Consider the following 16055-nt stretch of genomic DNA (forward strand, 5'->3'; position numbering starts at 1 on the left):
AGAGAGAGAGAGACAGAGAGAGAGAGCAGGGGAAGGAACAGAGGGAGAGGGACAAGAAATTTCCTCTCTGAGCGCAGGACCCAACACAGGGCTTCATGCCAGGACCCGGAGATCACCACCGGAGCCGAAAAAGAGTCGGATACTTAACCAACTGAGCCACCCTGGCACCTCTTGAAGGAGTTTTTTTTTTTTTTTGTACTAACCTTTTCTTGGTCCTGTATGTAGCAAATAGTTTCTTCAGATTTTAATTTATTTTTACCCTCCTTCATAATTTTACCTTCACTGTACAAAAGCATTTGAGTTTATGTAGTCATGTGTATTAGTCTTTCTTCTTCTGCTTCCTGAGTATTTCAATGCACTTAGAAAGTCCGACCGTAAGAGTATTAAAATGTTGACCTTTGAGGCACCTGAGGGCCTGAGTCAGTTAAGCCTCTGACTCTTTACTTAGACTCAGGTCATCATTTCAGGGCCATGAGATGGGGCTCGAAGCTTAGCGCAGAGTCTGCTTGTCCCTCTCCCTCTGCTCCTCTCCCCTGCTCTCCCTCTCTCTCAAATCAATCAATAAATAAAATCTTTAAAAATAAATAAATAGGGACACCTGTGTGGCTCAGCGGTTGAGCAACTGCCTTTGGCTCAGGGCATGATCCTCGGTCCTGGGATCGAATCTCACATCAGGCTCCCTGCAGAGAGCCTGCTTCTCCCTCTGCCTATGTCTCTGCCTCTCTCTGTGTGTCTCTCATGAATAAATAAATAAAATCTTTAAAATAATAAATAAATAAATAAATAAATAAATAAATAAATAAATAAAATGTTGACCTCTATTGTCTTTGGTACTTCTTGTTTCTTTAAGATATATTTTAGTCTTACATATCTTTAGAATTAATTTTGCTCAATATAGCTGAAATTTTATTTATTTCTAAGTGTCTGTTTTCCACAACTCATTTGTTGAGTGTTCCTGAAACAAATTTAAAACAAATGGAAACTTAATATATGTTTAATTCCTGGACTAACTTTTCCATTGATCTGATTGCTTACCATACAGCTGCCATTGTTATAGCTTTATAATGCATTTGAGAAATTGGGAGGGCAAATGTCCCTCACTGGCCTTTGTTTTGTCCTTCTTTTCTAAGTCCATTTGGATTTTTGATGTGATTGTACTTAATTTATAGAATTATTTAGGTGAAAATTATATTTTAGATATAAAATATATTTTATATATATATTTTATATGTTATATATATTTATATATATATTTTATATATTTTAGTATTCTGATAAAAGAATAATCTTTTTTATTTATTTGAGTCTTATTTTAGGGCATAAGTAGAATTTTTTTAAATATTATTTTTTTTGTGTAAGTCCTTCTACTTCTGGTTAAGTTTCATGAGGAACTATGAAGGGTCTGCAGTTTTCTCCTCTGCTAGCAAACAAGTCAGCCTACTACAATATTAAGGATACAGTAGGAGAAAGTGGCTCCTAGGCCAGAGGCACAGCAGGTGGTGTTGACTTCACGTTCCCACCTTCTTCCCTTGTCCAAGTTCCATGGCGGATGCTGCATATGCAGTGGGTTCCTGTCATAGCTGAGGCACTCTAGGCTTAGGAAATCAAATAAGAGGTCATTTGATGACTTCTGTGACCTAACTGATGAAGAATGAGAGGACCAAGGGAGAAGACAGCATTCCAGGCAAAGGGAACTACATGTGCCAAGGCCCTGTGGTGGGAGGCATTGCAGCAACTATAAACACCTGGAAAAAAGTCAATATGGTGACTCCATTATTTTTCTGGCTAATGGTGCTATAGAGAGCTAGCCTGTTTATTTTTCCCATTATAAATGATCTATTTGTTCTGCCGAAGTGCTTAGAGATTTTTTTCCTTTTGCTTTCAAGTGTATCGTTTTCATTAGGATTTGTTGCTGTTGTATGTTCTTGAAGAACTTTTTTAAGATACGGAGAACCTCTTCATTATGGAAGACGGCCTCTTAGTATATCTTTGATATTTTAATATATCTTTCCTTTCCTATTAGTGTTGATTTTTTCATTAAACATCTGATAAATTGTCATTGTCTATCTTCAGTGGTTATTCTCCCTTTAAAAAAAAAATCCCATCTGTCTTGTTTCCATTGCATTCCAAGATTGGGACTCTTCCTTATTTTCAGTATTATTCTTTGCTATTTTTCCTTTTTTTTTTAAGTTCATATCTTAGTTTTGGAAAGGGAGGTATTTGGGGATGCTAAACTCTTGTCACCATTTATCACACATTTACAAAGTGTCTGGGTCTGTTATTAACTGCCACTTTGTAAATGTTTCCCACCCCCCCCCCCATCTCTTTAAAATTATTCCAAGGAGACTTTCAGAGTATCTCCCATAATTTAAAAAAAAACCCTCTTCTGTCTTTAAGTCTCTGTCTGGTTACTTAAAATTGCATTTACTTGTGTATTAAAATTGTATTGGTGTGTGAGAAGGAATGGGAAAATAGCATTCTTGATCAGTGGTAAACCATCTCCAAGTGTCTCCCCAATAGCTGTGGTGCTTTGTATGCACCAATAGTGGTTCATTGTTGCTCCACTAGCATGAAATTCATTCATTAGATTTCGTTTTCAGGAAGAATCCTTCATATCCTAAGATAGATGTACTTCTACAGAAGGAAGTAGAAAGTAGAACAAGTCCGGTTTTTCCCTCCCAGTCAAGAAAGAGAAGTAGAAGAACAGAAAAGGCCAGCTTAAAATATGACTTTTTTCTAGGAAATATTTTTTTTCTTACATACTGAGAAACGTGGGGGTAGTTCAGTATAATTTTGAGTGACACCAACTCTTAGGACAATATGCTAATTAATTTGTTACCCTTCCTTTATTCCCCAAAACCTGTTCAACAAGAAGACTTTATCAAGGGAGTATCTAAGTTAGCAGAGAACCACGATTCACCAGAGCAGGACTGCAGCCCATTGAACCTTCACCTATAGGAGCAAAGAGATTCAATGCCTTCTCTGGTCCTGGGTTTTCTCTTACTGACTTTCGATCTTAATGTTAGCTACGTTGCTGACCTCCTCACTAGAAGCAAAGTAGAGAGGTAGAAAAATAGGTCCTAGGCTAGGAAAAAAAATCCTATTTCCAAAATCTGGAAAGATAATCTAATAATGCAGCAGCAGGAACTTGGTCATGATAGTTCAGAATGGGGCTCAGATCAAGTTCTCATTTTCACACCACAAAAATCCTATTGAATAAATTTCGGTGGATTTTTAATATTTTAGGAAGCTTCTTTTGTGAAAATGAGTGTTTGGGGGTATTTATTGGCACGGTGGAGTACTGATGCTAAGTCTAGAAATGGAATGATAGTCTTTGTTCACACGTTGGGTTTATCCTCATTGCTCATGATTCATTGACTGTAAGATACTCTTGACAATAGCGCACCTCACTGTTCCATGTACCATAAGAAAGAAAAATTGCTTCTTATGGAATTCTGATGTGCTTACCGCACTTGAAGGTGCATTGTGATTTCACAGATGTTAATGAGTGATAAAGCATGCATCTTAGAATCAAAGACAGGTGGTATTTTTCTTACACAAAACCAGGCAAAATGGACACCTTCAACAGCTTGTCCATCTATCTGAAATATTTACCAATAAATTGATGTTTTAAAATTCTATGTACTAGATGTGCTATTTCCAAGAGCAATCAGGATTATTGAAAGAATGCTATTTAATATTCAGAGAATTAACAAAGTGAACTGATATTGGTAAAAGATACCCCAAATTTCCCATTATGTTTTCAGATATCAAATATCTGCTATTTGATATTTTCCTTCCTGAGCAAAGCAATCTGGTTCCTGTAGTGTTGCCCAGACCACAGGATAGGGATTGCTTCCATCACCTTTCCTGACTCTTTCTGTAGCCTTTTGATCGAAAGCTTCTCATTTTTCCACTGTTGGCTACAACTAATCCTCAGAAATAAATTTGATCACCTAACATCACTCCTGATTTGGAGTCTAACATTCTGTCCCACTTGTCACATTCCTGAACATTCAAGGAAATCTGACCCCTGAGCTCATGATAGCATTGTGTTCTCTGGGTTGGAGTTGGTCAACTACCTCTTGCTGCAAGATTTAGGCAACTCTACTTGTAGGAGCTCATTATTAGTATCTTTAATGCTATGAATATTATTGTATGTGGAGTATCTGCTTGAAGGAAAGGATGTGTCCTTAGTGAACAATCACCCACAATCACACATCTTTGCCATTGGTGACATTTTAACATGTTTCCTTTAGCTTTTTCACCATATGAATTTTTGCATAGTGGAGATAATTTTTATGTGAAGTTTATGAGATGCTTTTTCACTCAGCTTCATGTTATTGAAACAGTAGGGTTAAAGGCTTTTAACCTTGTTAAAAGGTTTTATTCCATAGATTGTTTTATTCCATAGATATGTGAACTATTCCCCTATTGCTTGTTATTTGCGCTCTATCCATTATATTTTTGCCATTCTAAATCATGTTAAAATAAACATGTCTGTATGTAAATCTCTATCCACATTTTGATCAAAGGACATAACTTCTTTTTAGAGAGGGAGAGAGAGAGATTGACGATGGGGGAGGGGCAGACGGAGAGGGAGAGAGAATCTTTTTTTGGGGGTGGGGAGAGAGAGAATCTTAAGCAGGCCCCATGCCAGGGACCAGGGCCCCTTGTGGGGCTCAATCTCACAACCCTGAGAACATGACCAGAGCTGAAATCAAGAGTCCAACCTTTAACCGACTGAGCCACCCAGGCGCCCCCAGGGACATAACTTTAATACAATCGATTTGTATTGCTAAGTTTCTTTCACAGGAAAAATAAAGGTCCTAACCATTTATAACCCAACCAAAGGGACAGGAGCGATTTTGAGAGAATGGTCATCTTTATTTAATACTCTTATTATATCACCTCAAAGTTAAACTGACTGGGGAAACTGAGACACACATTGACAAAGTCGTCTCATTGCTGGTGACACTCTTTGGTTGTGTTTGGAGCTGGGAAACCACGTTCTCTCCCCGTTGCCAGTATCTTCCCTACTTCATGATAGCCCTGTGGAAAGTTCTACCAGAAGCCTAACAGCCCTGTAAAAACTCCGTGTGCTGCCTGGCTCTGTCTCCTATTTGGTCTTGCCCCCCAGTAAAGGATGGGCATGGCCCAGAACACCAAACTGGATACACGTTTGCCTTGCAAACCCAACAAACCCTTCTGTTTTTGTTTTGCTTTGTGTCTGGACTCATTCTTAGCACCTCTTCTGCCTGTGAGCGATTTGTCACTTCCTTCTGTAAGCCTGGCACCAGCAGACATGCAGTCTCAGAGGACCCCGGGGAGGAAGCGAGGCCGGCCCCCACTTCACTCAACACCCATGAAGATGGCAGTCCATAACCTTTATTCCGCTTCAGCTGGGTCTTTGCCAGCAGTGAAGATCCCAAAGAAAAGAGGGCGGAAGCCTGGGTACAAGGTACGGCTCCATCATCTCCTTTCTCCACAGTGACGTTGGGCTGGGCCCCGGGTGCTTGGGCAGACGTGAGCAAGGGCTGGGCGCTGGGCAACCAGGGGCTGGGAGCCTGGTGGCCTGGGCCTCGTTGTTACAGGCCGGCACACAATGCCCGCCTTCCCGTCGTGTGCATTTTTACAAGTGGAGACAGCAAATTGCACCAGATGGGGAAAGCTGTAAGGCCAGCAGATTTTAGGGTCACAGCTCAACACGCATTATTCAGTTTTGCATCTAAATTAGTGTTTCAGACACCAAGGGATCCCCTCACTGTGCAGACTAGGGCGGCACTCAAAGCCACCTTCCAGAACTCCTTGGTCATTTATTTTAGTAGAAGCAGCTGATGTTCCTGAGACACTTAAATCATCAGTGTGTGCAGGCTAGTGTCAAAGGACATAGGAGCGTTTTCCCAAACAGAGCCCCCACCCAATCCCAGCCCCCCTCCCACCCCCCGGCCAAGGGACTCATCACAAATATTCAGGGTGTTAATTCATAGTTTCCTGCTTATAAAAAGTGCTGACGTCAAGTTTGGCTCCAAGGAGGCATTGGAGGCAGAATTAAAATCCTGTGACCCTTTGAAGACTTAACAGTTTGGAGTGGCAGGGGGTGGAAAAGAAATTCTCTGATGTAATTGCAATCGCATAAAGCAATCTGAACCCGAGGAGAGCGTCTCCTCCAAGAGGTTTTTGAAGAGGCTACTGGAGAAGAAAGACTGTTGAGTTTGTTCTCCATGAGCCTTTTGGGTATTAGAAAATGAGCTTCAGAAGTCTTCCTTCATTTATTTTTCTTGAAAGAAAGAGCTTATGTTTCCATCTTGAGATCTGAACACTCAAACCAAAATGCAAATTGGCAATTAAGTCCCATATATTTAGGAAAATGTATGGAGATTATTTCAGGTCAGCAGAAAGACAAAGCTTCCGGAAGAATTGGTAATGAATTCAACCTTTATCCCTTTGGTTCTCTGCAGTTCTTCCAACAGCTAGAAAATCAGAACGGTAGGTTGGGGGGGGGTGTGGAGGTGACTCCAAGTTATTTGGGGGTCATGGGCTTTCGTAAAAGAAGCTTTTACTCAGCCATCTCATGAAGTAAAGTCTTCTGTCACTGGTTATTCTTCCAACAAAGACAGACTCCTTTTTTCTCATGGGCACATCAGCTTCAGGATGGTGTCTCCGAAGTGGGCCCAGGGCAGGTCTTCCCAGCTCGGTTACCTGCACCATTGCCGAGGTGTGGGAATTGCATCTGGAAGGCTGGAGCAGGGAGGGCAGCCCTTCTGTTGATAGAGCCAGGGAGCAAGTCCAGGAAACACACTGAAAACTTCTCTCTCCTATTTGGCCTTTCTCCTACTCTCCTGGGAGCTGTGACCCAAGAATGAAAATTACCAACAGACGCAGCATTTCTGGGGCCAGGAAAAATGGAAATTCAGTCCGTGGAATGAGCCCAACTTGGCAATTTTCCTGTGTCCTAAAAGGGGCAGTTCTCAGGGCCTCTAATACTTAGAGACACGTCAGGGCAGGAAGAAAGCTTTGGGGCTGGTTAGCTGACAATATGGGTCTTGCACATGGTAGGCAGGTCTCGTGCCCATGCTTCACAGGGACAACAGGCCCCAGCTCTTCCTTGAGTCCACCTTCCACATATTTGGGGAAATGTGTGGGAATTATCTCAGGCCAGCAGCTCCCAGACAGCTCCCCAAGCCATGGATTTGGTGTTCAAGAATGCCTCCAAACCAGGTGTGAGCCTGCTGGAAGTGCTGACTCCCTCATGGCGACACAACAAAAATAAGAACCATGTGAGAATCTTCATAAAGTTAAAATGATCCCACCTAAAGGACCATCCTTTATTCTGAAATATCTGCTTCCTCCTATTTGGCATTAACGTTTATTTTATTTAAGTGATTGGGGAATTTAGAAAAGTGTTTTATTGAATGTTGTATGTTGTCAGGATTTGGTAATTTAAAAAATGTCCTTACTTGGCAAAATAAATTTGGCAACCTATCAAGTCTCCCCGGTTTTATTCTGACACTTTCTGAGACCCAGAAGCCCCATTGTACCATTAATGAACAGGGTTTAACTGTGGAGAAGCCAGCAAGGAAACTGTACAGTTTCATATCATTTACCAAATGGCCACTAATTTGGCAATTTTCACTATCTGAGATACAGCTGGGGAGACAGAAGTTGTTAAAAAAGAAATCCTGAGCGAGTGAATTAAGATATTACTTGGTTTAACCTTAAAGACCTTGTATTTTACTCCCAGTAAAATGCTTCCAAGCCCCCCTTCAGAGTCTACTCACCTTTATCATAGGTGCATTTCTCACAAGCTCAATTATAGCAAAGTAATAGTCTTCGATTTGAAGGGGAAGATATTTCAGGGGAGAAGCAAGCACACATAGCTGGACGTGGAAAGCATAATAATAATTTTTGTCGTAATTAAATGGTATTTTATGAATAATACAGAGCAAGAAAAAAATGCAATAATATGATCAATATTATAAAATAATGAATAACAATTGTTATGCCGATAATAACACTGTTATGATATACTCATGCTAACGATGTTGTCATAATAAAATAATCAGTGTTTGAGTCTTCAGAAGGCTCTTTTTCCGGAGATTCTGAGGACGCCTGGTTGTGCTGACTGTGTCACGTGTCTATGCTGGTTGGCATTTGCCACTCCTTGCCTGGTGCTCTCCCAAACTGCACTGTCCATCACCTCTGTGTCCCGGCACGTTTGGAAACTCTCTTTGGTCCAAGTATGGGCACAAGCCTCTCCGTTTAAGATCCAAGCACAGCTAACCCAGGCTGTGATTTTTAACCCCTTCTCTGGGTCTTGAGAATAATCTGAGTGAATTACAGGCAGAAAAGGAAAAATTCAACTGGTAGTCAGGTGTCAGCACTCCAGAGTTCATAGGTGATGCCTCCTCCCAGGGCCCATCTGCCCGTGACTCTCGGCCCAGGCCTGTGACCACATTGCCAGGGCATGCTCACTGCTGTGAAAACATCATTTTATGGCCTTATGCCCCCTTCTCACCCCAGTTGAAGGAAGCAAAAACCTCTTAACCTCATATTTTCTCTGAAAAGCCATACGTTGACTGCCTTGAAAACAGCCTTCTTCATTACGGAACAGAATTTACATCTCAGTTTGAAGCATCTGCTGCTGGTTTAGTTCAGAGACAACACAGGGTCAACAGATAGATTTTCCTTATATTTCTTGGCTACAAAGACCATTAAGGTCTCTTGAAAGAGATAAACAGAGAGGGTCTACATCAAGGAGAAACTCTAGCTTCCATTCTGTAGATGCAGCTGATTGTAATGTCACCGAACAGTGGGATTTCCAGCTTCTGTGTCTTTATGATTCGGATTATGATTTAAGCAGGAAGAAAAAAAGTGCTAGGTTTTAAAAATAGCTGTTTGTCCCCCTACATCATCATCATCATCATCATCATCATCATCATCATCATCATAATAGCAATAACAGTCATAGGTAACATTCCTTGTTTGAGGCTCTGGGCCAAAGCACTTCTTTGTGTGTATTTTCTTATTTGACCCCTGATAATGAGGGGAGTCAGAAAAACCTGCAGGAATTAGGTATGAATGAACCAAGTCCCACAGCCTGAGGCCACTTACTGATGGGCCAGCAGTCCTCTAGACCTTGGCAATCTCTTTGTTTTATTGCTCAGAATACTAATTATGCTTTCCCATTTACTCTCTCCAAAAAAGGGTAAATTATGTTCCGTCTGCTGTTTAATGAGCTTCGAAAAGTGTAGCATGTTTCAAAAGAATATCATCCCTAAAATATTAAAAACAAATGGTTACCATGGTCTAAAATGTTGGTAATTGTATCATTCAGAATACAAATCCAGCTGCTGTAACAGAGGCCAAACAACAGTGTCTTTAAGAAGATAAAAGCTAACTTCGCTCTCAGGTTAAAGTCTGGGAAGCCCATCTAAGGATGATATGATGCCTCCATGGTGTTGGGGACTCAGGCTCCCTTTCTGTTGTTGCTCTGCTACTCTTTTTTTTTTTTCTTAAATTTATTCTGGAGAGAGAGAGTCCAGGGGGAGGGGCAGAGGGAGAGAGAGAGAGAGAGAGAGAGAAGCAGAGTCCCCATCGAGCTCGGGGCCCAACACGATGTGGGGCTCATCCCAGGACCCTGAGATCAGGACCTGAGCTGAAATCGAGAGTTGGACACTTAACCGACTGAGCCCCCCGGGCGCCCCTTAACACGAAGTCCCGACCTCATGCTCTACAATGGCTCCTCCAGTTCCCGCTACTCCACTTGTCTCACCAGTGGAATGGGGGGCAGCAGTATTGGAGGCATGTCTTGTCCCCCTTAAGGACTCAACCCTCAAAGCTGCACACACCTCTTCCATTTGCATCTCACTGGCCAGAACCTAGTCCCCTGGCCACACTTAGCACCAAAGGAGATGAGGAAATGCCCATGCTGGGTGACCAGGTGACCAGCCAAAATTCCGGGATCCCACTAATAAAGAAAGAAAGAAGAAAGCATGGATATTTGGGGATAACAAGCAGCCTCTGCTAAGTTCTTCTGTTAACTAGAAAATTCATGCTATAAAGAGAGTGCTTTTTCTAATAAGCGTAAGTAATGTAACATTATGTTTTATTTCCTTCTTTTTTATTGCCATCCTTTCCCCCGCACCTACCTCCCCACCAGAAAGTGTGTGTTCTTGGCGTTGTGTAACAAGGAAGTCAAATTCACAAAAGCGTCAATTAAGAGAATGTTCGAACTTACGTAGAAAGGATTTTGTTCTAACACTCGCTTAAAGCCGCTTTCTCGAATGTGTTTTCATGAGAACTGTTGAATTGGCTTCAGTGATTCTTTGATTATCCAGACCTTGTATTGTCTTGGAGTCATCCTCCTCCTGAATACCGACCGTAGCTTGATACTGCATGCAAGGGAAGGATAGATGTCTCCAAGCCTTCCTGTGCTTCTCTTCTAGGTCCTCCCTTGCTGACGGTGGGGGTGGCAAGCCACCTGTGCCCTGTGGGGGAGAATCATTGCACCAGCACAGCAATGCTTAAGCACTCGGGGTAGGGACAGTCTCTCCTGTGGTTTTTCTGTTACCCTCTACCCCCCACCGCAGGGCTGGAGCAAGAGCCAAGGTTGAGGCTCAAGTGGTGGCTGGGAGGCACTGGTATGCTGGGTAATGTTTCCCCACCAGCATCCCGAGTGTAACTCCAACATGAATGCTACTTGATATTTTCAATTATGTTAAGAAGTAAAAGAAATGTAAGCAGTGAAGTTGTATGTTGGAATTTTGCTCCTTTGTGGAGAATGTGATTGACTTCTTCACTGAACTGGATGAGAGTGAAAACAAAAAAGAATTCAGTTTTGGGTTGGGCTTTTTTCTCTTTTCTTTCTTTCTTTCTCCGTGCTATTCATGGTGTAACAGCCACAGACAAGGCATATTTTAAGGTGAATTTGTGTGTTTAACATTTTCTCCATCACTTTCTTAAGTCTGTAAGTCAACAAAATAGTAAATTCAGCCCTAATTTGTATCATTCAGCAATTTCCAAGGTGTAAATATTCCCAACATGTCCCATTTCAAGGCACCGGGATGACATCCCCAGACATGGCACTGGTAAGAGAAGTGGGGCACTGCACTCCTGCGTCTGTACATCCATAGGGGTGCCACAATAAAATACTTAGAAAGTGGTGAGTTTTGAGTAGCTATTCCCTTTGTTTTTAACATATTTTAAATTAATACTCTGTAAGTGTATACACTTTAATGTTTAACGATCACTGTGTTTAACAAACAATGTGCAATATTCCTGAAAATGTTTAGTCATTCTTTGTGGACCAGGCCCAGCTTGCCACTGCCTTGAGTTCCCCTAAACACCCAATCCTGTAACTGGATGTGCCCTGTTTCCTCTCCCATCTGCAGGGCCGACCCTACACCCGCTGATGCAGAGAACTTGGCCTCCTCACCAATTTCTGTAAGAAACCCAATCACAACAAGCATTCCTTGAAATGTGTGGTCTCTACTCAAAATTGCTGGGGTCATAGGGCAGGGTGCCCAGCATTCCATTAAAGAATTCTCAGACATAGAGCCACTTCTCTGAATTTCACTTTCTCCAGTGATGGTGTTTTTTGTTTTCCCTTCTTTCTCTCTCCTGGTACCCTGGAGGGCTGGGTTCATGGTCTCCTCTCTCAGCTTCCCCCTGTCAGGAGGAAACTAAGCCATTCTTTCCTGCCCTCGACGAAGTAGGAAAGAACTTCACCAGTTGCAGGGGCTCTCTGGGTCCAGAGGAGAATCTGAACCCAGCACAGAGAGGGTGGGAGAAAACTCCAGCATCCTCACCTTATCCGCACCCTGTTTGCACCTCTGAAAGGCATTAGAGAGCTGGCCCTCCTACCTTCAAGCACCCCCTTCTGTTTTCGTTGTGAAGTAGACAGTATTGGGGTGGTTTTATTTTCCCAGGGAAGTTTTAATTCAGAGAAAGCTTAGCCAGGATCTCAGATTTAACTGAGAGGCATGTTGCCAAAGCAGGTCTCAAGGCTGAAGGATAGTGGCCCCTCCATCCCTTAGGTGTTTCATCTCTCCCCCAAGTGCAGGGAGGAAAAGGTATGGGTGGACCCAGAAACAGGCTGACTCCTAGGAATGGAATTAGGTCATTGGCTACAAGCTTCTTGTTGTTGGAGCTGATTTGCATTTCCAACAGGCAAGTTTTTAGACTAAAGTCTGAGGTTAAACACAGTGAGGTATTCAGTTTTCCCTAAGCCTGCTCCTCACAGCATCTCCCCAGAACCCTGAGGGAGTTTTGTGTGGAGAAAGAGTCTAAAGGAGGTATGTGCCCCCAAGAAAAGCTATGGCAAGTACGTGGACAAAACTATCCTCAAGTAAGGGTGGGCAGGGAAAGGAAGAGAGGGAGAACATGATTCTTTTTTTTTTTTTAAGATTTATTTATTTATTTATGATAGAAAGAGAGAGAGAGAGAGAGATGCAGAGACACAGGAGGAGGGAGAAGCAGGCTTCACGCCGGGAGCCCGACGTGGGACTCGATCCCGGGACTCCAGGATCGCGCCCTGGGCCAAAGGCAGGCGCTAAACTACTGAGCCACCCAGGGATCCCCGATTTTTTTTTTAATGTGGTATATTATTGCGTTCCTAGGGCTGCTGTCACAAAGTACAACAAATGAAGTGGCTTAAATAACAAATTTATTGTCTCACAGTTCTGGAAGCTAGAAGTCCAAGATCATGGTCTCATAGATGGTGTCCTTCCTGCGTCTTCCTGTTGTCTTCCCCCTCACTTGTCTGTCTCTGTCCACATTTCTCCCTCTACAAGGACACAGTCATACTGGATGAGGGCCCACCCCAATGTCCTCATTTTAAATTGACTATCAGCAAAGATCCTATTTCCAAATAAGGTCACATTCACAGGTCCTGAGGGGGTTAGGGCTTCAACATCATTTTGGGGGACACATTTCAACTCCTAATATCCAGTAACATGATAATCTTTGTCTTTTAACTAGGTCCATTTATGTTTAAAGAGATTACTGATAAATTTGGGTTTGCGCATGTCTTATTTTGTGTATGCAATTTGTCCATTCATCCTTTGTTCCTTTTACCCATCTTTCCTGGCTTCTTTTGGATTTTTTTTCTGTTTTTTTCTTTTAGTATTTTTTTTTTCCTACTCATTGAAATTTAAGCACTCTGTTTTATATTGTATGACTATTTGGCTTATGGAAGTATCTTTTCAGAGATCTGCATGCTCCTCTACCCCAACATTAAGGCAACTTTCCTCATTGTCAGGTGTGAGCGAGGGTCGAGGGTCGGTTGACTGGGACAAATTTACAACTGTCTCGCCCTTCCCTGAGGTTATAGCCCTTTGGATGAGCCCTGAGCTCAGTAGCAATTCCCAAGGCCTACATTTCACTTATATTTTGGCCTGATAATTTTTAAAAAGATTTTATTTATTTATTAGAGAGAGAGAGTGGGAGAGGAGCAGAGGGAGAAGGACAAGCAGCCTTGTCCTTCTGAGCGTGGAGCCTGATGCAGGGCCTGATTCCAGGACCTGAGCTAAAATCGAGAGTTGGACACTTAACTGACTGAGCCACCCAGGTGCTCCTGGCCTGATAATTCTTTATATATTGTCAGTTCCTCTATACTTTTATTAATCTTACACTTTATCCATTATTTATGATTGTTTTCGATAGATCCAAAGAACCTGGTTTTCTGTATTTCCAGAAACAGAATTCCAAAGAAATTTAGGATGCCACATTTCTTCTAATCAACATTCAAAATATGGCACTAACATTGTTTTTTTTGGTCTCAAGTGCTTTAATGTTTCTGGAAAGTAGTCTAATGCAGGGTATATACACATCCTGGATTGGAAGAGAATTTAGAAACCAACAATCTACCCAATCTAATGGCTTTGGAAGATGAAGCCCAGAAGCACTGAATGAGTTGCTCAGAGTCCCATGTGAGTTGGTGGCAGACCCAGGATTCCAACCCCAGTCCTGCCTCTATGCCTCATGTTCTAGCCACTGCCCTGCAGGGCGTGAGTGATGTGTAATTGATGACTGAAAGGATCTAGCCATGATATCACATTAACATTTAGTCATCTCGTCTCTTTAGCATACCGGTTCTCAGTGTCCATTTCCCAGGGGAGGAAATGTGGGTCCTCTCCTTCTGGTCATGTCCTCCCCCAGTACTATCAGCAGTAGTGATGATGAACATTTATTGAGTCCTCACTCTGTGCTATAGCCCTATGCTAAATGTTTACACTCACATCCTGCCACATCCCTGTGAGGAGATATTATTATCCTCACACAGGTAAGGACAGGCAGGCTCCAAAACCCTAAGTAATAAGAGCCCCTCCTGGTGAATGGCTGAGCTGGACTTTGAGCCCAGATCCAAAAGCCAGTGTCCCAGTGAATGTGCCCACTGTCACTCCTGACTTATTTTTAAATTTTGCTTTGTTGGTCCATCTCTGCCGATGTACGGGCAGTCTCTGCACATCCTACTCCCCCAAACACATTCTCTGTGGCACAATTGCATATTTCTAGAAAAACCCTTCAATTTTTGCATCAACTAACCCCTTCTCCATTAGTGTCCCCTGGCCACACACCTCAGTTTGCAAACAAACCCTCCCCTTCCCCAACTCTTTCCAGTGATTCTCTAGCAAATATCTTAGAGAAGGTCTTCCCCCAAAGACAGCTGGAGCAAGAAACTCTCCGGCCCCTTATTTTGGATCTGTAAATGGAAAAGAAAGATGAGCTGCTCCCACATTCCCCAACCCCCTTTGGTGGAGACGCCAGCTGGCAGGGGCCGACTCTTCACTCTTCTGCGTCACCCACCACGATACTCTACCCCAGCGAAGCACAGCCCCTCGGGCAGCTGCTGGCAACCACGCCCTGGATGAGGAGTCATCACACCCTTTTGATTGAGGTTTTGAATTTCGGGTTGAAGGTGCCAACTTTGCCAGCATCTGTATAGGGCTGTTGGCTTTGAAGGCCAAGGCTTAGCTCCAACATATGTCAGAGCACGGCGTCCTGGGCACCTAATCTCCCTCTAGCCTTATGCTTCCAAGAAAGAGGCTTCTCCTTCCTTCTTCCTTTCCATTTTACCCAGTTTATTGCCAGATCCTGTTTTCGATACTTTACAAATAAACTATATTTTAGAATAGTTCTAGATTTACAGGAGAGTTGCAAAGGTAAAACAGAGAATTCTTATCTGCCCCATACCTAGTTTCCTCTATTGTTAACATTTAATGTTACTGCAATACATTTGTCTCAACTAGTGAACCAGTAATAAATAATACATCATTGTTAAAACATATCCCTATTTTATTCAGATTCATCAGTTTTTCCCTATTCTGTTCCAGGATCTAGCCATGATATCACATTAACATTTAGTCATCTCGTCTCTTTAGGCTCTCTGGGCTGTGAAAGTTTCTCAGACTTCCTTTGTTTTTGATGACATTGGCAGTTTTGCGGAGTATGGGTCAAGCGTTTTGTAAAATTTGTATAACTTGAGTTTGTCCGATGTTTTTCTAATGATTAGACTGGGGTTATGGGTTTGGGGGGAAGGAGATTCCCAAGGAAAGGGGCTATTCCCATCATGCCACATCAAGGGTGCCTGCTATCAACATGACTTATCACTGTGGATGGTGACCTTGAGCGCCTGCTTGAGGTAGCGTTTGACAGGTTTCTCCACTGTAAAATTACTTTTCCCCCATTTCCATACTGTCCTTTTTGGAAGGAAGTCACCATGTGCAGCCCACACTTAAGGAGTGGGAAATTATGCTCCACAATAAACTGTTTGGAATATTTATGCATAAGAGGTCTAGTCTCCTCCAGGTATTTAGTCAGTCAGTCATTCATTCAGTTAAATCAGTATGGGGTCATGGATATATTTATTATATACTTGGAATCATAACCCATTACTCATTATTTGTTGCTCATATTCTCCAGATTCGGACACGGGAAGCTCTTTCAGTTGACTCCTGTGTTCCTATGACCTACCGTCATCATTGTGTGTGTGTGTGTGTGTGTGTGTGTGTGTGTGTGTGTGTTTAGTACTTTCTTACTTTCTGGGACAAGAT

The 16055-nt window shown here is 42.5% G+C and overlaps 1 protein-coding gene across 1 annotated transcript in view; it reads left to right on the forward strand.

Annotated features, from left to right (window-relative positions):
• The window catches only part of SCML4 (Scm polycomb group protein like 4), a 105477-nt gene that overhangs the window by 42780 nt on the left and 46642 nt on the right, over window positions 1-16055 (forward strand). The window contains exon 3 of the mRNA XM_041768806.1: window positions 5247-5461. Coding sequence (XP_041624740.1) covers window positions 5247-5461 — 215 coding nt within the window. The remainder of the gene's footprint in view (window positions 1-5246; window positions 5462-16055) is intronic.

The sequence above is a fragment of the Vulpes lagopus genome, chromosome 1, assembly GCF_018345385.1.
Source record: "Vulpes lagopus strain Blue_001 chromosome 1, ASM1834538v1, whole genome shotgun sequence".
Classification (NCBI taxonomy): domain Eukaryota; kingdom Metazoa; phylum Chordata; class Mammalia; order Carnivora; family Canidae; genus Vulpes; species Vulpes lagopus.